Source organism: Lissotriton vulgaris, chromosome 7 (genome assembly GCF_964263255.1).
Source record: "Lissotriton vulgaris chromosome 7, aLisVul1.2, whole genome shotgun sequence".
Lineage (NCBI taxonomy): Eukaryota > Metazoa > Chordata > Amphibia > Caudata > Salamandridae > Lissotriton > Lissotriton vulgaris.
The window spans coordinates 21,619,094-21,643,859 of record NC_141695.1 but is presented as its reverse complement, the minus strand read 5'-3'; the positions used below and the strand labels follow the sequence as shown (position 1 = coordinate 21,643,859).

General features: G+C 46.7%; 1 protein-coding gene across 2 annotated transcripts in view; it reads left to right on the top strand.

Annotated features, from left to right (window-relative positions):
- Nucleotides 1–7,341, top strand: part of SIRAL2 (SIR2 antiphage like 2) — a 748,558-nt gene extending 741,217 nt beyond the window's left edge. Inside the window, exon 12 of one of the 2 annotated variants that reach the window (XM_086928446.1) lies at nucleotides 7,060–7,341. In XM_086928446.1, coding sequence (XP_086784572.1) covers nucleotides 7,060–7,088 — 29 coding nt within the window. In that variant the 3' untranslated portion in view covers nucleotides 7,089–7,341. The remainder of the gene's footprint in view (nucleotides 1–7,059) is intronic. The other variant, XM_086928445.1, reaches the window with a different exon arrangement.
- The last annotated feature ends 17,425 nt before the right edge of the window (nucleotides 7,342–24,766 follow it).

The following is a 24,766-nucleotide window of genomic DNA, read 5'->3' as shown; positions in this document are numbered from 1 at the left end:
ATGCTTTGCCATTAGCACTTTTGTCCACCCGAATGACTGTGCACTCGCGAATGGGTTTGAGTCCGTATGAGGTCGTGTTTGGTCGCCCGGCGAATATTTGGGGTGTACCAAGACCGACGAGGTTTAGCGACCTCGAATACCCTGTTTTGCTTGATTACTTGCGTGAATTGACAACTAAAATGAGTGTTTTACGCCAACAGGTATACGGCTCTCTCCCACAAGCTACAGAAGATCCAGGCCACGCGATCAAACCTGGCTCGTGGGTCTTCATTAGGAACTTTCAGCGTACGAAGAACAATCAGCCCCGCTGGACTGGACCCTTCCAGGTCCTCTTTTCGACGAGATCTGCGGTGCGAGTACGTGGGAAGCGTCACTGGATCCACGGCTCCCACACGAATAAAGCACCCTTACCTTTGCCGTATGACAAGTGGGTTCAAGATGGTCTTGCAGATTCTGAAACTGAAACAGTTCCGAAATTTGTGACGTTCAGTGATGCTCGTTTGATTGGGACTTACTCAGAACAGGAAAGTGACCATCTTTTGCAAGCATCAATACCTTCTGCAGATCGATTGGACACTACAGAGCCTCATCTTTTGTTTGCTGATCAAGAATTACCTGGAAGAAATCGATACAATTTGAGATCGAGAACTAAGGACAAATAAAATTAATAAAGTTGAATTTTTTTACTGTTTGCAGGTTTAACTCTCCACCAAGGATCTACGTATTTTTGTTTTTCTGAACTGCCATCCGGTTCTTGCTGCTAGGGTCGCGGTTGCTACCAGTCTTGGTAGTGTAAGCCTGTTGGTCCGAGGCAGTCTTCCTGGGTGCAGCAGAGGCACTCTCAAGCAGAATCAACCAACCACCGCGGGCAGCAACTTTAGTATAGGATGGATTTCTTTGAGCTGGAGAGACCTGTGCAGACACTGACTTTTAGAAAACGCATTTGCAAAATAATGTCGAAGAAATACTTTTTGATATCATGCATATTTTTGCTACTGAGTTTCGTAATTTTCATAATTGGTTATGTAGCATTTGTTTTTAAAATGACGTCTAATCCCACTGTGCAATCTACACCTTCACCTACTGTTTCCTCTCATTCTTTCCACCCTTTGCCTGAATATGAGGTAGTCAGACGTAAGGAATTCGCTAATAATTCCTTCATACAGTTTTTGCACCAGCATCAGTTAGTGATCAATACAACGAACTGCTGGATTTGTGGTTTGATGCCTCATACCACCGATAAAGGAATTCCTTATTTGGTCCTGCCCTTTAGTTTGAATGGTTCGATTTGAGCTTACAGAACCATGTTCATATATGCCCACAGTGTTGACCCCTTACGTTCACCGAGAGATAATCCGAAGAATAGTCCTATAGCTAGAGGCATAGTCGACATGATTAAAGGGACTAATGCAGTAGAGACTATTCCGAAAGACGAGAGGCAACCATATAGTGGTTGGAATGTAACTGGATATGGAGTTAGTCTGAGTATGTTACCCCCCACTTTTACAGCTGTGGCAGATTATCACAAGACGAGAATTGTTAGAGGTGTCTTTAGCCAAGAAGACACTGCAGGACAAGAATTGGGTGATTTCTTTAAGGGTTTTCTGCCGTTTTGGGGACCTATGGCTAACAGTAGGAACATTCGTCAGCTTACGAGAGTGGTTGAGTCCACCATAGTTGAGACTGCCGGTGCCCTTGGTAACTTAACTGCTGAGCTCCAGTCGGATAGACTTACGACACTTCAGAATAGAGTTGCCCTAGACGTTATTCTGGCAGATCGAGGGGGAGTTTGTAGTTTGATTCAATCGAGCTGCTGCGTTTTTATTCCTGACAATGCTCCGTCAGTCCTCCAGGCCATTTCCAAATTGCATAAAATCTCCGATTCTGTCCATCTGGACAAAGGGGATTAGTCTTTGATGGGATGGTTATGGGGATTGATATCCACTTGGGGTTGGAAGATTCTGATGGTCATTGGTGTGGTTTTAGCGATTCTGTTCATGTTTTGTCTCTGTGTACAGTGTGCTCCGGCTATTTGTGGCCTTTGTGCTACTTTGTGCGTACGTAAACCGGTTCGGAGAGAAATGCATAGTAATAAGATGATGCTACAACAGCATATCAATGACTTGATGAATATAGATCCGGATTCAGATTAAATGGGTCTGGGTTTATTGCCTATGATAGGGCAAAAGGAGGGTCTGTGGTTCCGTGGTCCGAATTGGGTTCGATAGTTCCGAAACCCGATTCATGAAGATCGTCGGAAATGGACGATCTTGGTCTCTACAGACCGCAAATGGCGAGTGTAACGTGTCTGAGTGTTTTCGTATGAATCGATATAGGAGAGCACTCTGCATTTTAGGATTTAGTTTGAACCTTCGGGTTCCATCTAGTATGTGGCAGCCATCTTGTATGATTGCCCTAACATAGGCCCTATGATTGTGGCCGAACGAGTCCTTGACACGTACGCCTTAGTTGACTTCTGGTTGACCTGGCCGAACTGACTCCTCGCCTGGGGCGAATCCTGCTGAGCCAGTTCCTAGTTCAGCAGCTGGCCTGATAAAGATCAAAGAGCAGGACGTGCCCTGACTTTATGACACACCGTTCCCACTCCTCTATCTCCTTTCCATCTGTTTCTGCCTTTCCTTTACAACATGTTCATCGATCTGGGTTGATGGTTTTATGGAGGGTTTGTCCGGCCTGATCGAACAGGAAACTTAGCATATGTGCGATCGTTTTGGTGGGCTGGACAACGGAAAGTGGGATTAACTTTGACTGTCGTGATTCGCTACTTTTTGAAATGCTACTTGTCCATTGGTCAGTTTTGTATGCACCAAATGTAAATTGTGATGTTGCCAGAGGCGTAATTTTCGGCATAAAAGACTGAGTTTCGTTCATTGAGATGGTGCAGTCTCTGTCGAACTACCCGTGTGTACTTCGTAGACCTCTGTCCCTGGTTGCAACCAATAAACTTTGGTCTTTGACGTCATCAAGAAGTATCCAGCGTCTCTGTTTGCCAGAACAGGGGAATCCGGGGTCTTTGGGTGTTGCCCTGACACCGCTGGGTCATTGTAGTAGTATCGCTTCCGGGAAAACCCAGTACCTCACCCTGCTCAGTAGAACGAGGGACGCCACAGGGATGTCTGTTTGCATTGGCTATAGAACCGTTGGCTGAGCACGCTAGGAGGGGGCGGTACTATAGGGGCCAGTCATTGCTGGGCGAGGAACAGTATATATCTCTGTATGCTGACGATCTACTTGTCTTCTTGGCTGACAATGGAGAGGCACTGGAGGGCAAGACGAGCCTGTTGAGGATATTCGGGGGGATTTCGGGGATAAGAGTCAACTGGGGGAAGACTTGTTTTTTTCCGGTGATCCCTTCAACAGTAGGTACGGCCCCGGTAGCAGGTATTCGGTGGGACCCTATCTTGGGACCAATATATATCATGCACCTGCCAATTTCCTGGAAGGGAACGTGGGACGGGCTTTACTGGGACTGCGAGGTAACTTGGCCTTTTGCAGCACTCTCCCACTGTCTGTGGCTGGCAGGGTGGCACTGCTCAAAATGGTGGCGCTCCCTCGCTTGCTATAATATTTTAGGACATTTCCGTTATGGATACCGGGGGCCATCTTCAAGCAGATCAGATCCATGGTTAGCATATTGGGACACAGGAGACGGCGGGTGGCTTTGCCAACAATGATGAGGCTGTGATCGGATGGTGGCTCAGCTGCAATGGCTTATTCAGGCGGTGGCACCGGAGTTCAGGGGACCTGACAGCCTCGAGGGCCGGTGGATACTGCGCCACGTGCTGTCGTTTACAATATTACAGCAGGGTCTACATGTCGGATCACTAACTGCGGAAGAGCGCACGCTGAGACAGTGTTGGAACCGGAGCCAGTGTAGAGCAGGCATTAGTCGCCCGTACGCTCCGGAGATACCCCTGGGTATGTGTACTGCCCTACTGCATGGAGGGGAATGGTCGGCACTGGGAGATGATGGGAGTCCAGGTAATGGGGGATTTGTATGACCATGGGGTGTTATTGCCTTTTCAAACGCTACAGGAAAGGTACGACCTGCCGCGTGGGGATTATTTATTGCATGCAGCCCTGGTCTCAGCGATGCAATGCCACTGGAAGGGAGGGCTATTGGAACCACAGACCTCTATGGCCTGTCAATATGTAGTGATGGCGGCGGGAACATTTAAGGCGGTCACCTTTATTTACAGGCAATTGGTCACTGAAGGCCTGCAACCTTTGCAAGACCTGCAGAGAAAGTGGGAGGTTGACCTTGGAAAGAAAATACCGGACGCCACGTGGGCGCAGTTGACCCGGAGGGCTTGGAAGAGTTCGAGAAATGCTAGGTTTAAATTGATACATTTCTTTATACTGCATAGGGCCTATTTGACGCCGGCCAAGAATAATCAGTACTTCCAGATAGAAACAGCCCAGTGCCTGCGCTGTAACCTAGAGGGGGCGGAGCTGCACCATATGTTGTGGACAGTTAAGAATGTATTGGCCGAAGGTGGTTGGCCTGCTATGTGGCGTCAAGGAACGACAGATAGAGGCTGACATAGGCACTTGTATTTTGCATTGGTTTCCTCATACTCCCAAAATGAAAATCACGAGCAAGTTTATTGATCTAGGTCTGCTACTGGCTAAGAGAGACATCATGGCCCATTGCAAGTCAGGGTGAGGGTCTAGCATAGGGAAGTAGAAATCTGAACTGCTTACATGGGCTAGGAGTGAGGGCACAGTTAGATTGCAGCAGGCTATACGCGCTACTAATGATAAGGCGATGGAGACAGCAATGGCATGGGAGGCACTAGTGATAGTGTTGCAGATTCCAGAGACTGGCTCGAAAGGGGATCCTGTTGGGGAGGGTCTGATGGGCTCCCCATGAGGAATCAAGAACTGAGATGGGAATATAGATCTAGCCCTATGACACTGGAATGCGGGGTTCAGAGGAGTACTGGGATCAAGAAGTACTGTCCCCCGATCGTCCTGAATCAAGACGCGAAGGAACGGATGTTAATACTATAATAGGTGATTAGGGGTTAGGACACACTGGCGGCAGTGGGAGAGGGAGGGTGTTTGATTTTGATGGATTATTGTAAATTATTCTACTAGTCTTGGTGATTGAAGGCATTTAAGAACCTAACACCCTGTTTTATTACAACACTCATGAGCTCATTGAGAAGATTATCGTGGAGGGGATAATACTGTATTAACATAGTAAAACAATAATGGCTTCGTGTGGAAGGTCACAAGGGTGCTGGGATTGATAATATGATGAAAATTATGGAAATTGATCATTGTTGTACACTGGACATGTGTTGATTTGTGACGTAGGTAAAAAATAAAAAAAATAGAAAAAAAAAATGTACATATCGTGCCAGTGGAACCAAGCTTTACCGACTAATGAGCCCTAAAAATAAGGGAGGACCTGGCCTTTGAGTTCAGGCTCGAGTATTGTCCAATTGCTCTCATTGTATGGGCTGCATACGCTTAGGAGCCCAGAAGAGTAGCCAGGCACTGCAGTAAGCAGTGGACACAATTTGAGTATGCAAAGTGACTGTTTCAGAAAGTGTTTTTGAGCAAGTGGGAGGGTGTGTTTTGAGCATGAGTGTGCCGACTTGTGCATAAAACGGCACAAAAGGGGGTGGTGATGGACGGAGCATCTGAACCAATCAAACACTCACACCCAGTCAAAAGACATGGGTTTGATCCATCACCGTTCTTTAGCCCACTCTGCCACCCCAGTCCAGGGAAGGCATGGCTTGGCAGTTCGGGCTGGACTGTTCCCATGAGGCACAGGGTCAGACTTCCAAGGACCGGTTTCTGGCATTCCAGCCGTCTTCAGCCCGGCTTCCTTGAATCCAGTGGCAAAGTGAGCAAGGGACTCACGTCTGAGCATACCCTGCCACACTTATGGCGGCCAAAAGCAGTACAAAAGGGGGTGGTGATGGACGGAGCATCTGAACCAATCAAACACTCACACCCAGTCAAAAGATCTGGGTTTGATCCATCACCGTTCTTTAGCCCACTCTGCCACCCCAGTTAAGACATGGCTATATGCAAATCAGTCTGACCCTGTGCCTCATGGGAACAGTCCAGCCCGAACTGCCAAGCCATGCCTTCCCTGGACCGGAAACAAGCTTCCGAGGACCGGTTTCTGGCATTCCAGCCGTCTTCAGCCCGGCTTGCTTGAATCCAGTGGCAAAGTGAGCAAGGGGCTGACGTCTGAGCATAACCTGACACACTTATGGCGGCCAAAAGCGGTACAAAAGGGGGTGGTGATGGACGGAGCATCTGAACCAATCAAACACTCATACCCAGTCAAAAGATCTGGGTTTGATCCATCACTGCTCTTTAGCCCACTCTGCCACCCCAGTCCAGGGAAGGCATGGCTTGGCAGTTCGGGCTGGACTGTTCCCATGAGGCACAGGGTCAGACTGATTTGCATACAGCCATGTCTGAACTGGGGTGGCAGAGTGGGCTAAAGAACGGTGATGGATTAAACCCAGATCTTTTGACTGGGTGTGAGTGTTTGATTGGTTCAGATGCTCCGTCCATTACCACCCCCTTTTGTACTACTTGTGCATAAGGCACCAATGTACAATTGATTTGGTTAATTGAAGTTCGAGTTAGTGCAGAATATGTCGCTGAGGGGTCAGTTACTCAGGGCAGCTCAGGGTGATGGGCTTTGACCTTCCCACCCCAACATGGGAAGAAATTGAACCATTCCAGAACAAACGGGACACAGTCAAATCCACATGGTTGAAGAGATCCTCACAGTTTTTATTTATGACTGTACTACCATTATGTACTGCTTTTCTGATTGAACAAGACAAAATGTTTGACTTTGAACTATTGTCTGAGGTTTAAAACTCTCTTATGTACACACTTGTGATGCATAGTTAGGCTATGGGGTGTATATATTTTCAAATATTTGGGACTGGAAAAAAGTGCTGAACTTAGGCTTTTACTGTACCCTGTAACTTGTAAATACATCACAAATCTTTATAATCAATATGTAATGCAAAATGTTATTTTCTTATTTTGCAGATGAAACTGGAGGGGGCTGCCATCTTTGAAATAAACAAGGAAGCTGCAGCTTTTTAATGCATCACTTGTGCTTCAGTGTCATGAATATTAAGATTACTTCCAGAAAGTTTATGCGATTGATTGTGTATGTTCATCATCATCAATTAATTTTATTCGATTTGATATAACAAATCACGAAAGTACTTTCAAACAGATCATATACATCAGATACATCATAAAAGCATTAAATAAAACAAAGGCTTTAAAACACTCACATTCCAAAATGGGCGTGAAACACCCTTGAAAAAAACATGAAAAGTGGCAACAAACATTGGAGTTCTCTAAAAGAATGCAAACACAAAGTCCTGAGCACAAGTGAAGTTAATTATTTCAAAACACGTGTTGAGCAATTATCCAGTTTCAAAATGACAGTAGTTTATTTTTCGTTTTATTGTGGTCCTCCTTCAAGAGGAGATCCCAAGAAGAAAACCAGCCGACACATGTTTCGTCAATCGGGTAGTAACCTGTGACTCTTCAGGGCTGAAAGAATCGGGGTACCGGTGATAATTCCAACCAGGTTCTGAACGGGTTAACCGGTAAAGAATGGCCTCTGTAAGCCAATAAAGTTACGTGAAATGGAATCCCAAGTGAAGGGAGCCTTGCAATTGATGGGCGGGTACAGCCGTCAATTTCGGAAATGCAGTTGGTGCTGCAGGTGCAGCGCGGGTGTGCAGAAAGCTATGCTTGGACCGGAAACAGACCGTATACGGTCCGAGTCTAGCTTTCGGAAACCTGCGCTGCACCTGCAGCACCAACTGCATTTCCGAAATTGACGGCTGTACCCGCCCGTCAACTGCAAGGCTCCCTTCCCTTAGGATTGGATTCCACGTAACTTTACTGGCTTACTGTGGCCATTGGTATTACGCGCTTGTTGAGGGTAATAGACACCAATAGGCCATGGCTCGCAGTGACGCGCGCGCACACGCAGCACTCGCTGGCTTTTTTTTCAATCGGAAGTTAAAGCAAAACGCTTTCCGTTCCGCTTGTTTTTTTTACTCTGCACCTGGAAATTCAGCCCTGCCCTGGACTGTTAATTGTGGTCTACTGCCTCCAGGCTCTATTCTTCAAACCGAAAAAGGCTAGTTACCAAAAGAAGTGAAAGCATGTTTTCTTTTTCCTTTAAGTGCAGGCTGCGGTTCCCGTACTCGGCCATTTTGCCACTTAAGCAGAAAGATTGCCTATAATACGAAGGAGAATGGTTTCAGGGAATATATTTAAATCCATTGTTTTCCTTTTAAGTAGAGCGTAAATGGCCAATCTCAGCATCTCCGGAGCATGCAGGCTCCTTTATAGCGCTTTGTGCGAGGGTCTGGCTGTCTAGGGTAACATAATGTCATCCGTGCATTCTCGAATCCTAAACCTCTCCTAGAGGTTACCGTCTGCATTACCAGAACCCGTTCCAGGATATTTGGTAAAGTTTCATTTTAATCCCCACGCTACCTTCTGAATATGCCGTACTTGCTTTTTCCTAGGTAGGGTACCCATGGTGGCCGCTGAGCTTTCCTTTGCCATCCTACTGGCCCTGTGCACAATAGACCAGTGGTGAGGGGAAGCAATCTTTCCAGGCCACGGTCAGTTGCACGAATATTGTATATTCAACACAGTCCTTCTGAAAGTGACTTTAGTAAACAATCTTCTATTCTCGTTTAACAGAGTACAGTTTGTTGATGATAGGGTACGGAGAAGGACGATTTACTTTTTTCCCTTGTACCTTCAGCTTCTTCTCGAATGGGCACATGCTGGTTATTACTGGGAGTTGAAGAAACCTGCAAATGCCACATTGCAGAACTATACAGAACCCTCGCAATACTTTTTTCTTGTGCTCGTCAAGTTATTTGTTTGGCCAACTGAGACTAAGCAGTCTTTTAAATATGTTGCCTTTTCTGACAATACTATGGAAGTTTCTACTTCATTTTGAATGCTGAGGTGCGTTTAAAGTTTTTTTTAAAGGGTTTTCGTATCTGAGGTAATTTTCTACTCTTACTGCAGTCCTTTCTGGACAGTGACAAGCACTAGTTAGTCCATTGTTGAAGGTTTGTTTGATACAAGTGATACCTGTTTTCCACACAGAGCCAACCAGCTTTGTTTAGAGACCCCAGCTTCAAACGTTTGAAGGAAACGCACTTGGTAAAGTGTTAAACCGGCTCAGTATGATGGGAGTTGAACGTTCATCCCACAAATTGGGCTGGTGCTCCCTGTTTTTAGGTCTCACCTAGGCAGTGCTTGTGCTGTCTCTTCGAGACCTGCTGTATTCAGGATAAGGGCATAAGCCCCGCCCACTTTCTGCCCATCTTTTTAATTGCCATCCTATTTCTGTCCTTGGTAAATGGTGGCTTGTCATTGGTCAATAAGCTTAGTAGTCCCTCCTTAGTACCGCATTGTAACCTTTCAGGAGGACACCCCTTTTATATGTGTTAATCCCTAGTTTTAACACCTTGGCTGCTATGGCTTTTCCCCTCCTGTGCTGGAAAAGCTTGAAAGGCCTTATTTCATGACGAGCTCAGCTCGTCATAAGCACAGCTCCAGTGTGCCTCATGACGAGCTGAGCTCGTCATGAGCATGGAAGGGGTTAATTAAAGCCTCAAAGCACTATTTTCTTAAAAGGCTTCGGGCATACTTGTTCCTACGTTAGGCTGGCAGTGGTTACTTCACATATACATATCACATGTATATGAGACAGTCTATACATTTACCATCATCAGCTCCACATAGAGTACAACCTTGTAAGGATCCACAAGCTGTTTCCGCAGGAGTGCCAGGAACTGATGAGAGGCCCAACCCCTCCCTCTCAACTCCAACGCGCCTATCAGATCATAGCACGCAAAGGTGAAAAAGAGGGAAAGGAGGGAACAAAACAAGGGAAGGAGGGGAGAAGACACCTTGGACCAGAAGCTTCAGCGAGTCGGACACAGGCACTGTAAATAAAGAGGACAATGAACAATGTACAAGTTAAGAAGAACCCCACCAGCATCTGTTTCCCTGCTCTTCACTACTCCTGTCTATTTACCTATAGATAATAGGAAACACTCCTCTCTTGAACAACACACGTTTCTTTGTTAACTGTCACAGCTAAACGCACATCACTAGTTGCTATGGATTAGCCTAAAAGGAAAGAGACACAAAAATGAAACATAGAGGTATGTGCCCACTCTATGAGAAAGACATATACTAACACGGGACTTACCCTAGTGTGAGGTGTAATGGCAGAGAGATGTTTGCTGCTGGAGAAGGTGTTGGTCTGGTGATGATATCTATGTCACAAAGAAACCCCCTACTAACAAATGCATGCAGTAACACTATATGCAATAACATATAAATAGCGCCTGGCGCCTGTACCAGATCTTCCGGATATCCACAGCTGCAACCCCTGCCAAGTCTGACACACCAAATGATTGGTCTGACGATGCCGCAAAATAATAATAATGATAAATGGCTCGGGGGTTTAAACAATAGGTAAAACTCAAGCGGACTACTATACCCACAATACCACCAGAAGAACTCCTCGCACGTTCTACCAAAGTCCGGCCGGCCAACGGGAAGCCAAGTCCGGCTGACGGGCGGAACCGGGAGTAACAGACAGAAGTCTCCTCAAGATAGCAATTGAGAGATCTTTAGCCGGCTCTGAGGAAATGACAAGGAACACAGAGACACTAAGCCCACTACAGAGCGGGAGCGCCTTCCGTGATAGTAGAAGTTCGCCTATAGCAAACAGAGACCCCTTCGATATCTGCGGAAACACCAAGGGGCTCAAATTACTGGAGGGACCGGAGGCTGCCTGGCCGACAGAAGTACCAGCACGAAACACGCACAAACAGGAACAGATTCGGAACGGGATAGAGCGGTAGTGACGCATAGTGTGCACGAACACTAGAGCGCGAAGAGTCGGTGTTTAGGGAAGTCAGGCATTTGACGTCTGCCTGACTCCCTCGCTCATGCGCAAAACAGCGCGGCCATCTTTTTGGAGGTCAGTGTATTGGCAGGCGTGACACACCTAATCTGAAATTAATGTAATAATTTGTCACATTTCAGAGCTACTAATTGTCAGTCAGTCAGTCAGTCAAAAAGCTTTATTATCGGCTAAAAACCATAAAAGCACATGTATACAAAAAGTTATTGAATAGAAACATGCCAATTAAAACAATGCAAAGTACCCATGAAAAAACAATACACATAAAAACAATTTTTAAGGTACATCATAAAATCGTTTAAAAGGACCACTCCCTACAGGCTTTAAATTTACGTTTTCTTAGTGGGTTACTATCGACGCTATAGCAAGGATCTCACAGTGTGGATTTTTTTTTCTTTTTTTTAAATATTCGCACCTGTGGAGCACCACATTGAGAGAAGGTATCTAGAGGTCACAAACACAATCAAGGGTGAAGTATCATATTTTAAAATTCTATATACTTCCCTATAATCCCTGAAGCCCATATTCTTGCATAATTGTAGAATCCATTTAGCTCTTGCCTTAGAGTAAGAAGGGCAAAAGAGCAGAACGTGCAGATCTGTCTCTTCTCTACCTTCGCACACTGGGCATGAACAATCTGCAAGAGAAACATTCGACCACTTATTTGTCACTGTCCTAACTGGGAGTGTGCCATGTCTAAATTGGACATATAATTTTTTTTGCCAGTAAGGGCTGGATATCGTCCAGGAAGTGCTCAAAATAATACTTATCCTTGACTTCCAATAGGCTAATGGTCAGTTTGCCCAGGGTGGGTTATGTGAAAGAAGGTCCTTTCGATACTGCTTGAGGACATTAACCAGAGACCTTTTGGGGATTGAGGCGCAGGTTAGTTCTGGTAAAAGCCACATATCCGCCCTGCCCAGTGCATAACAAAGCTGTTTAACATGTTTTAACCAAGGGATTTTTCCCACTCCCCTTATAGTCAATAGGTCCCTTAGATCCTCCCTGTAACTTTGCAGCTCTGGAATAGTCCAGAGACGCCTCCAGTACAACAGAGGGCGATTAGACATAACCTCCTGTATAGGGGCCATACCCAAATCTAAGCTTAAAGGGATCAAAGGTGTGCTCTGGGGAAGTCTCAGTAGGCGCCTAGTGAAACTATTCTCAGTGATGGACAGAGAGGTAGCAGTAACGTGACCCCACAGTTCTATTCCATAGAGTGCACCACCTCTCGCCTGAGCTTTATAAATTTCGACTGGCGGTCCCACAGTTTTATGTGAGCACTCATTATAAACCTTTAGTATTCCACCGGAGGCTTGGGCCAACTTCAGATTTGCCGTAGCCATATGGGACCCCATCCCATCTTGTCATTCAGTGTTACCGCCAGATAGTCGAAGGTAGAGACTCTTTCCAGCACTGAGCCATCCAGATGAGGGTGAGGGCAGTTAATTGATTTGGCGTTAAAAACCATATATTTGGTTTTAGAGAGATTTTTCTCCAGGTTTCTAGATCTACAAAAGGAGCAGAACGCCTCCAGTGTTCGCTGGACACCTATAGAAGATTTTGATAACAAAAGGGTGTCATCAGCGAACATCAGGGCCGGTATCTTACGTCCTGCTAAACTAGGAGACTCTAGATCCCTCGCACCCAAAAGTTGGTCAATTAATCCATTAAGAAACAAGGAAAAGAGCGTGGGGGCCAACACACACCCTTACCTGACACCCTTTTCCACCGGGAAGGGGGCCGAAAGTTCCCCGTTCCTCCCAAACCTCACCCTCGCAAAGGTGCCCTGGTTTAAGCATTTAAACATTTGGCACACATATACTGGAGCACGCATTTCTAACAATATAGTCCAGAGCTTGTCCCTCTGAACCAAATCGAATGCAGATCGAAGATCTACAAAGATTAGGTAGAGGCTACCAGCTCCCATAGTCACTGTCTTCCAGTAGACCAAATATAGTCTGAACAATTGGTCGATGGTGGAGACCTTTGCTCGAAAGCCCGCTTGGAGGGAGGTCAGGATGTGATGTTCATCAATCCAGCACCGCAACCTCGTTAGTAAGAAGCGGGCAAACACTTTCTGCAAGACGTCAATCAAACTAATGGGGCGGTAGTTCGCCGGGTCGAGTTGGGAGGCCTTTTTGTGGATGGGAATAATCTCAGCCCCCAACCAGGTGCGGGGGATATCCATACCATGGAGGATGACATTGAAATATAACCAGATGTAGGGTACCCACACCTTCTGTTCACTCACAAATAGGTCTCCGGGAATTCTGTCCAATCCCGGAGCCTTCCCGGGGTACAAGCTCCTGAGGGCCGCCTGGATTTCCATGATAGTACAGGGTGGGAAGTTATGGACCTTTACATCCCCTACTACTGTGCCCTTCAATTGTGGAGCTCTATCTACAACAGTTGCGGTATCAATGTTGACAAATAAGGGCTTGAAGTGTGAAATCCACACTTCTTCGCTCAGGTTGGGTGTTAAAGCGAGCGCACCTTCAGGGGAACCTGATCTGACTAAAATCCAGAAAGCTGTGTAGTCTCGCCCATCGAAGGCTTCTTTAAAGTTTTCCCATCTTAAAGCCTCCCATTCTGACTTGGACGCCGCAATTGTACTTTTATAGGTGAGTCTACCCGCTTTAATACTCTGTACAGAGCCATTTTTAACCTCCTTGACGAGTGCTGATTTAGCCGCCCTGCAGGGTTTAGTGAACCACTGGGCCTGCATTTTAGGTTGTGGCCACTTGGTAACTGTGGAATAAAAATAGGAAGCAAGAGTAGTGATTAAATTGGAGTGGATAGACGCTAAAGCCTGGTGGTAGGAAGAATCAAAGTTAGAAACCGGGAGTTCAAAAGCCTCCACTAAAAAGGAAATAGCCTGGTTGTATAGCTCAGCTATTTTATCGGGAGCTAATACAAACTTGGCCCACCTAATGCATCTACCACCCGCGGCTATAATTAGGTTCGAGTTAGCATGGGTCTCCAACTCCCCCGATCTACATTGGTAACCCAGGGTATGTTTTAGTTCTAATGACAGGAGATTATGGTCGCTGTCAACCCTTGGGATTACATTGAACGGCCTGATTTTGGACCAAAATTCTACATTGACCATAATATAGTCAATGGTAGTACTTTTTCCAACTCTATTGTAGGTGGTCTCTCCTGGGACATCGGGAGGGAGTCTACCATTACAGGCTCTGAGAGAATGGGTTAATAAAAGCTTGGTAATCTGCAGAGCCAGTGGCGACATGCGCTTTACCGGGTACATAGTGCATTCCAGAATGTGCCAAGAGGAGTCCTCATCTTGCGTTACAGAAGAGATCCCGGCCAAAGGTTCGAAATGGCAATTAAAATCACCCCCGATAATTCTGTGGGTCGGTAGGGGGAATAGTGTAAGAAGTTCATCTAGGGCATTTAATATAGACAGACCCAACATGTGGGGAGTGGCGCGCAAATAGACATTAAAAATAGCCACACTTGAGCCATCCATATATGTAAGGGCAATACAAAGAATATCCGGGGAATCGGATTCTATGACCTTCACTGAGCACCCCAAATGCGTAGCTACCCAAATACAAAGACCCCACGAGGGCCTCCCTCTAGGTCCCTGGACAGCTGGTTTATAAAATTTTGCATAGCCTACCCTTCAGGGAGGAGTCAGCATCCATGTCTCTTTAAACAGGCACAGACCATACTGGTCCACCAGCTCCCCCCATTCAGTGTCGGATAACTTAGAGCCAATACCCGCTACGTTCCAGGACCCAATCAATGTTCTGTGGGTATCTGCCCTGGAAGGACTAGCTGGAGTGAGCTCACACACATTAGGAGGGGGCGTACTTGCCAGGATGTTCAGCTGAATATCATCTCCTTGGGGACATGGATTTATGCTTAGTGGAGTCGTTGGGATTCCATCTACCTGTTCTCTCAAAACCGTCAGGGATGGACCCTCCTTACCCCTCTGATACTCCTCCACGGAACACCCAACTGCATTAAGATCTGTTTCAGTAAGCCTTGCTGTGTCATGTAGTCAATATACATGGTTCAGAAGACTAAATCGATTGGCCACGGGTAGATTATATTCAAGCTCCTGCCTCCTGGGTGAAAATAGGTTGATCCAGGTTCACCGGGTGCTGGCTCCGGTGAGTAGAAGTACCTCAGAGGGAGGGGGATGATTGTGCCTATTTGATGAGAACCTCTCCAATCTAGAATGTATCTGACTAGTCCGAGGTCCCTAAAGTTAACAATCACACAGTCCCCTCCAATGTCCTTGGGGTTAGGCCCCAGCCAGCTGACTTTTCTAGCAAATATAATTTCTCCCTGCCCCACCCCCGTTAAAGGTCTATGTTTATTCAGCCAGAAAATGATTTTATTCTTTAGCTCAGGGAAAGTTTCACCTCGCTCTTCTGGCAGCGAAGGAACTCCAGTTAAGATCACCACGTATGGAGAAACCGTAGGGGGTAAATGGGGGCCAGGTGATGAATGTTGGATACCCTTGCGAGGAGATTTCAAGACATACTTTTGAGGTGCCATAACCGGGTCTGGCTGGTTTTTAATATTGGCTTGTGGAATTACGGATGACTCCGAGGGGCTATTTCTAGAGGCTCCTCGGGTGGGATGATAGACCCGGAGGGGGTGATGTTGGGAGTAGGTCTATGGTTGATCGATGGTTCCAATCCAAGGGCCGTTTTGTCGCAACAGGTGCCTGCATGTGAACTAGGACCATGGTTTACCCGATTGATATCGCCTAAGTCCAATTTCTCAATGTTGGTCCCCGTAGCGACAGGAGGCTGTCCTACTCCTCCACCCTTATTGTTTATCAATGAGACAACTTTGTCGATTCTACTCATCAGGATTTTAAAGTGAGCTTTAAACAGCTGTTCCATTTGTGTTTGAAGGTCAAGTAACATATGGGTAGCCCATACCGGGGGGGGGCAAGAGAAGTAGTGGTAGGGCTTAGCTCGACCTGAGAGGCATCTGAAAGTGATGTAGTCGCCCTTGCTAGTTTTTTATGTGGTTTCTGACGCTTATTTTTATTTTTAGAGCGACCCTTAGGGGCTTTTTTATCCGACTTGGGAGCTGAAGGAGATGCCAGGTTAATTGGGGAGCTAACATCTGGGACAATCTGAGCCACAAGGAAGATCAGCAACAGGAGACTCTAACGTAGAGCCCTGCAAATTAACAATAGGTAAGGATACGTTCACGGTTGCCAGGGGGGAAAGCATACCAGGTGTGAGAGAGAGCCGTCTTTCCGTGTTCTCGATGGCTGATGAAACCACCCCAATCGTTTTCTGGAGCATTTTATCAATTGCCGTTAAAGTAGGAACTGGGGTTATTAATGCAGCTTTCTGCAGTGTGGGCGGTCGGGAGGTTGGGAGATTAGTTTTCCCTATGATGCTAAACGTGAGTTCTAAATTCAAGGTAACAGAACAACACTGTTGACAATCAAAATTTAAGAAGGAAAAGAAAAAAAAAGAAAAAACAAGGAAAAGGGAAAACAATGAACTATTCACTTAAAGATGGTAACACCCTCACTGCTCATACTCAGCGGACTTACAACAATGAAAATATTAAAACTTAGCTTTGACTGAGTAAGATAGAAAAATAAATAGGGTACCAATAGGATATGGTCCAGTCCAGTCACTACCCGTCACGGACAGGCACAAACAGGCCCGCCCTGGGCCCGGACGCGTCCCGCGCCGTGGGAGGCGCCCCGTTGTTTTAAGCGCCTCCGGGCGCTTGGCTATGTCGTCTTTCCGGTGCGCGGCCCATGTGCACCTTGGGAGATGGAGATCCAAAGTCCCTCGTACAGCATGGATGGCGGCAGTTCGTGGTAGTGCGGCCGGACCTGCGGCAACGCTATGATGACCTCAGCAACAATAGGACCAACAGATAGAGGCTGGGTTCAAGGGATAAAGGGCTTCTGTGGTTCGCCTCGGCTACAGCTCATCAACTCCTCTCTGGCGTTCAAATCGGTGAAGAGGTGCGCAGGCTTACACTGGAGCGTCCTGCTCCTCACGGACTCGTTTGAAGTATTACAGGATGACCTAGAGCACCACTTAAATCTACTCCAATTGGCACTTTTCACAAATTTTGATTAAATTTCTGCCAGATGGAGATCACCCTATCCGGATCTCTACTAAATCCGCTGAGACACCTGGAGCTCTGCAGGCGTTCCACCTCCTTTCTCACACCGTTCACCCTCCTCTTCCTGTAGAACTCAACTCGGTACAACAGTGCTGCTGCTGCAAACTCAAACAGTCTTCCCAGCTGCGGGGCTCACTCACTGAACGCCAACGCCCAACCAGCTGTGCGGTCGTTGGATGAAGGAATGAAGGAACTGCGGGGAAAGAGCATCGGCAGACTCAACGTCCTGAGTACCCAGCGGGAGTCAGCAAGTCCGCCGGTCGGTCCTGTGCTTCCACACTCAAAGGGGTGGGGGGGGCACAGAGCGTCACCAAGGGCTGACGCAGGCCGTACGATAAAGCAGAGTCCCGGTTACAGCAGCTCTCCCCAGATAGCTCTGCTCTCTGCACTCGCCACGCTCGTCAGCTCACAATCGCATTTTCAGTAATGTCCCCGCATCACCTTAATGACTAATATTGTCACAAAAAATAAGGGATAAAACAGCAGACTAGATTAAGACAAGCGTTAAACTGTGTCCTATAGAGCTTTGCAGAGGCTAACACCTGTCCGTTCTCTTTGTTTGTACTAATTGTATATATGGACATAGCTATTTGAATGTCCTCGTACTACTGTATAGCATGCAATGCATAATGGCTAGGGTGGATTTACCATATCTTCTGCAGGGTGCAGTACCATATGTGCCCAAAAGAGGTCCCCTTTTGGCCACATAAGGTACTGAACCCTGCAACATGGCTAGGTAAAAAAAAACTGCCATTTACAATGCCTATAACTCTAACTTTGTAGACTTACAATGCTGGTGCCTTGCTCACTAGGGACCTCTAGGAGCAGCTTGCGGTACTGCACCTAGACATGCAAACCTGGTGCCTTGCTCACTAAGGACCTCTATGAACAGCTTGCAGTACTGCAAGAGACTTGCAGGGCTGGTGCCTTGCTCACTGGACCTCTAGGAGCAGCTTGCGGTACTGCACTGAGACATACAATGCTGGTTCCTGGCTCAGTAGGCAAACCTTTGCAATGCACTAGGTCTCGCATTCCTGAAAGTATGAGCTATTGGCGTTGCATTATCTGCAACGCCAATACCTCAAAATATCAGTAATGCAAGACCTATTGCATTGCAAATGCTTGTTTTGGATTCTTTTAGCCCTGAAGAGTCACAGGCTACTACCCGATTGACGAAACACGTGTCAGCTTATTTTCTTCTTGGGATCTCCTCTTGAAGGAGGACCACAATCACATAAAAGGAAAAATCAACTACTGTCTTGTCGATCTTGTTTTCTTATTCCTGCTTTTCATTTTGAAACTGGATAATTGCTCAACACGTGTTTTGAAATAATTAACTTGACGTGTGCTCAGGACTTTGTGTTTGCATTATACAGGGTTGGCCTTGGCCTACTCTATATCAGGGGTTTTGGGTTCCCCCTGACCAAGTAGCACCGTCCTCATTTTTGTACCTTTTCTACTCTCGATGTGCGCCACTTTTTCTGAATACTAAAAACCCAAAGCAGAAACCTTCTCTCTAAAAAAAATACAATAATGCTAGTCCTGCTTGTTTACAATGTAAACGTCAAAAGAGAGGAAGTATATTGTTATGTCATAATCTTGCCTACTTCAGGCAAACAAAGGTACTTTTCAAAGTGTCTTGTATAGCTAACCCATCACATGTACAAGTCGTAGGGTCAGAGAACTTATACCACCAAGATCCCGTTTTCAATAATTGCACAGTGCAGACAAGCATCCGGCACTGTGCAATCATTGAAAACAGCATCGGGTTTTCTGCCGCTCGAGGAGATTTTTACTCGAGCAGCAGCTTTCTCAACGCGGACTGGTAGTTTCTCATAGCGAAACCAGACCTCCCCGCGTTGAGAATCTCGCAGGGAGGTTTATTTTCCACGCTCGCGATCGGCAACTTGATGTTGTTGATCGCGGATGATGAAAAAGTCTCGCCAGGATGTCATTTTGATTGCTCGCGGTCGCCAACTTGGCGTCAAGGACCGCAAGCAAGCAAAAAATGACCGCTGCACTACGCTATGCTACTCGTATCCGCACTGTGCTACGTGCAGTTCGCGTAGTGCGACGCTGTGCAAACTTCGCAAACTACGCAAGCGTAGCCTAGTGCTTTGACCAGGCCTAATAATGATTACATAAAACTTTGGACAATGAAACTCTGGCCCTTTCCTCATGCCTACGTGCCAAAAATGCATATTAGGCCCCAGCGATGTCAGCTTTACAAACTCAGGATCGATATAAAGATGAGGTTTACCCAACTCTCCCAGAGTGATTTTTATATACTTCAGCCAAGGTATACTTCAATGATCCAGGCTCAAGCAATCCCTTAAAATTGTCCTACTTAGCTTGAGATCACATTTTAACGAAACTGAAACCCATAAAAGTATAGGGCGGATTCGAAAAAAATCTCCTAAAAAACCCACACCCAATTAATTCCTATTGTATGATCTCTGAAGGGACACTCTGAGGTAATCGAAATATTCCTTGAAGAATTTATTTTTAGCAATTTGTATGTGGGGACAAGGCTTATAACCCCATATATCTGACCTATATGACACTATAGGGGTGCATTTGGCTTTGTAAAGATGTAACATAGGCCTCAGGTGAATATGACAAGTGTCTAGCAAATGGATCTATGCTGGGCGCTACATGATTAAAGGATTCAACATGTGCCCTTATCAGGGGGGCCAGAGCAATTTGTGATCTATCAAAATGTCAAGGTAGCAGAAATTATTCACTCTAGCGATAAGATGGTTCTTAATACGATTTTCCTGAGATTGTACTTTTTTTCAGACCTATAAACATTGAATAAGATTTAGAACAATTATTTTTTAACCCCAAAGAATTCATAAAATCATAAAATCTCTTCAACAGAAACTGAAATCTATTAGCTGTACGCAGCATAAAAACTGAATTATCCTTGTTCAGCAGAGCCGGGACCTGTTTAGATCCTGCCTTCGGAACATCAATACGCGGCCTTTTAAAAACACTTGTTTCGTTGGTTAATGTAAAGTATAAAAAGCATTGGGCCAGTACACAGTCCTGCTTGACCCCTTTCCCAACCTAAAAGTGCGTTGAGCATTCACCAGAAGGACCTTATCTAATTGAGGCTTCCAGCCCTGAGTGCAAATCATGCAAAAAGGCTCTGAGAGCCTCATCCCCCCATGTCCCTCAGTACAGCTAACAATTTTGCTCTAACCACAGTATCAAAGCTGTGCTGAGGTCCTCAAGGCCAGAAGAATGCTCTCTCCTCTAACAGCTGTATGTTTGGTTATTTATAGGTACAGTTTCAGGTTTTGTTCCACTGTGCCACGGCCCTTTCTAAAACCATATTGGATGTCGGTCAGTATTTCTTTACACAAAAAACGATTAAGCAAGATGCGGCCCAGTGCTTTCACTTCAGTGTCTACTCAACGAAATCAGTCGATAGCACGCTGGGTCTGCTCGGTTTCCCTTTTTGAAAATGGGAATAATGACTGATTTCTTCCACGAGGTCAGAATCTAACCTTGTGCCTTGATGTTAAGGTGTAAAGTGATTATAGGAGCCCACAGGTCAATACATGATTGAAGAGGTCCCCTGGCACCCTGTCCGGGCCAGGCGCTTTTCCAGCTTAAATGCCCATTATTCCTGCCAGTACCTCAGCCAAAGTAAAATGTAATTTTGGCTCTGATACCCAAAACTCACCACTTTCATAAATAGAAAAGAAAAGGTCTAACCATTTCTTGGCTGAAATGGTCTGACCCAAGTCTGGAAGCGCCACTTCCTTAAACAGCGGCTGGTTAACAACTTACCAGACAGCTGAGCTATCTCTTAAACCATTGGCCTCCTTAAGATATTTTCAGGCTTCATTTTTAAGCGCACTTATTCTATTCCTGCGTGCTTGCACATCTAGCCTCCATGGCAGCTTGTCTAGACCTCGGTTTCTGTTGCAGGGCCAGCTTTAAAACAGTGTGTGCCTTGGTACAATCCTCATCGAACCATTTTGGGCAGCAGTGGACAGATTTATTAGACTTCCTTACCTTCAATACATTATTCACCTCTTTAAAAATGCTAGAGAAGGAATCCACTATGACTTTACCAGGGGCATCATCTTGCAGTCACAATTCAAAGTCCAATCTACCTCTCTTAAGTAAATTCTTCAGGAGGTCTTCGGGGAGGAGCTTACCCCCAACCTATTTGCCTCCCTTGATCCTTGGGAAGAAGAATTTCCTTGTATGTATTAGTATGCTACTTTACCTGGAAATCGTGCCAAGAAAACTTGGCTGTAAGAGAGTCATGATTGCCAATAACATTCCATTCAACCCTAAACTTAGTAAGAGTAAGGCCAAGACAAACAGACTCAAGAATAAAATCGATTGTTGAATTACGGACTCTGCCCTTAAATATAGGGACTAAATCAAGGGATCTATAGGCTTCCTTGGTCAAGAGATTGATAAGATCAAATTCCACTAGCAACTCATTTAAACCATCACCCTGATGAGTGAGTTCAGTGTGTCCGCGGCCATTAATTGAATAGATACTCTCCAGTTGGAACTACATGAGGCGCAAGGATGTATATTAAAATCACCTACTACTATATTAATAGTCAAAAAGTTGCAGGCTAGTAGGGTCCTATCCCTAAAGTTCCTTAGCTCATCTTCCAAGTTAGCTCCAGAGAGGGAGAGTTATGTCAAGTCAAGTCAAGTCAAGAGATTTATATAGCGCGCTACATACCCATAGGGTCTCAAGGCGCTAGAGGAAGGGTGGGGAATTACTTGTCGAATATCCAAGTTTTAAGTTGCTTTCTGAATGCTAGGTGGTTCTGAGTAAGGCGAAGGTGAGTGGGAAGTGAGTTCCAGGTTTTAGCTGCCAGGTAGGAGAAGGATCTACCTCCTATGGTGGTTTTGTTGATGCGAGGTACAGTGGCAAGGGCTTGGTTGGAGGATCGTAGCTGACGGGAGGGGGTGTAGAAGGACAATCGTGTGTTGAGGCATTCGGGTCCAAGTTCGTAAAGTGCTTTGTGTGCGTGGGTTAGGAGGCGGAAAGTAATCCTCTTATTTACGGGGAGCCAGTGGAGGTTTTTCAGGTGACCAGAGATGTGTTCTTTACGCGGGATGTCTAGTATGAGCCTGGCTGAAGCGTTCTGGATGCGTTGGAGTTTTTTCTGGAGTTTTGCGGTGGTACCGGCGTATAGTGTGTTTCCGTAGTCCAGGCGGCTCGTGACCAGTGCGTGGGTGACCGTTTTTCTAGTTTCGGTGGGGATCCAGCGAAATGTTTTTTTGAGCATGCGAAGAATGTTGAAGCAAGATGATGAAACGGCGTTGACTTGTCTGGTCATCGAGAGTGAGGAGTCCAGGATGACGCCCAGGTTCCGTGCGTGGTCCGTCGGGATGGGTGCTTTTCCAAGGGCTTCTGGCCACCAAGAGTCATCCCAGGCGGAGGGGGAGGTGCCTAAGATGAGGACTTCTGTTTTGTCTGAGTTCAGTTTCAGACGGCTGTGCTTCATCCACTCGGCTACTTCTTTCATTCCTTCGTGTTAGTTGGTTTTGGCGGTGTTAGGGTCTTTGGTGAGTGATAGGATCAGTTGAGTGTCATCCGCGTAGGAGATGATGTTGAGATTGTGTTGGCGAGCGATGGCCGCAAGGGGGCTCATGTATACGTTGAAGAGGGTGGGGCTGAGTGACGATCCTTGTGGCACGCCGCAGATGACTTCAGAGGCCTCTGACTTGAATGGTGGGAGGCGGACTCTCTGGGTTCTTCCGTTGAGGAACGAGGTGATCCATTCCAGTGCTTTTCCTTGGATTCCTACGTTTCTGAGGCGCTGTAGAAGGGTGCTATGACAGACTGTGTCGAAGGCAGCGGAGAGGTCGAGGAGGATGAGGGCGACTGTGTCTCCATTGTCCAGTAGAGTTTGAATGTCGTCTGTTGCTGCAATAAGTGCGGTCTCAGTGCTGTGTTTGGCTCGGAAGCCGGACTGTGAGGGGTCGAGGGATTTGTTGGTTTCGAGGAAGGTGGCGAGCTGGTTGTTGACAGCTTTCTCGATGACTTTGGCCGGGAATGGAAGAAGCGAGATGGGGCGGTAGTTTTTGAGTTCGGTGGGGTCAGCTGTGGGTTTTTTCAGAAGGGCGCTGAGTTCTGCGTGTTTCCAGCTTTCCGGGAAGGTGGTGGAGTTGAGGGAGCAGTTGATGACATCTCGGAGGTGTGGTGCTATGATGGAGTCTGCTTTGATGAAGATGTGGTGAGGGCATGGGTCAGTTGGGGATCCTGAGTGGATGGAGTTCATCAGGCGGATGGTGTCCTCAGTGGAGATTGGGTTCCAGTCGTTAAGGATGTTCAAGGGGGGTGAAGGTCCTGCAGAAGGTTGGGTGGGTTGGTCTTCGGGTCGGTTGTCGAAGCTGTTGTGGATGTCTGCGATTTTGTTGTGGAAGAAGGAAGCTAGGGAGTCGCAGAGGGCTTGGGAGGGGGTGATGTCGTTGGAGTTGGCTGATGGGTTGGTAAATTCTTTGACGATGTTGAATAATTCCTTGCTGTTGACGGTCTTTGAATGCGGCTTTCTTGGCAGACCGGATTAGTTGGTGGTGTATGCGGGTGGCGTTTTTGAAGGCGTCCCTGGTGCTGGTGTTTGGGTCTTTTTTCCAGGCCTTCTCGAGGGAGCGACAGTGTTTCTTCGATTTCTTAAGATCATCGTTGAACCAGGAGGCATTTTTGCTGCCTAGTTTGCTTTGACGTTTTTTCAACGGTGCTAGGATGTCGGCGCTGTTGGATAGCCATTGGGTGAGGTTAATGGCTGCTTGGTCGGGGTTTGAGGAGTGGGCGGGGGGGTTTAGAAGAAGCGATGAGGAGATCTGGTCGATGGTGATTTTGTTCCAGTTTCTTCGCAGGGTGGGTTGAGGATGGTTGTGGATTGTGGTCTTATTGTAGGTAAAGTGAACGCAGCTGTGGTCCGTCCAGTGAAGAGCTGTGGTGTGACTGAATGAGACATGTTTGCTGGAGGTGAAGATGGGGTCGAGTGTGTGACCTGCAATGTGGGTGGGGGTAGTGACAAGTTGTTTGAGTCCGAGGTTGGCAAGATTGTCCAGAAGGGTGGTGGCGCTGCTGTCATTGCTCTTTTCCAGGTGAAAATTGAGGTCTCCCAATAGAATGTAGTCCTCCGAGGGGAGGGCGTGTGGGGTGATAAAGTCAGTGATGTCGTCACTGAATTGTGCACGGGGTCCTGGAGGCCGGTAGAGGAGGGTGCCTCTGAGTGTGGTCTTGGGGTCGGTGTGGATATGGAAGTGAAGGTGTTCGGCGCTGGCAAGGTTGACGTCTGAGCTGGTTGAGATGCGGATGGAGTTCTTATGGACGATAGCGATGCCTCCTCCTGTTTGCTTGATGCGGTCCTTGCGGATGATCTTGTAACCTTCCGGGATGGCAATGGTGATGTCTGGGGCTGAAGAGGCATTCATCCATGTTTCTGTTAGGAAGGCGACGTCCGGTGAGATGGTGTCTAGTAGATTCCAGAGGTCGATGGCGTTTCTGTGGACCGAGCGGGTGTTGAGCAGGATGCATTTTAGGTGGTTGGGGTCAGGTCTCTGATTGGTGTTGGTGGATGAGGAGCTGGTTTTGGTGCCGTCGAACTTGCAGGAGTTGCA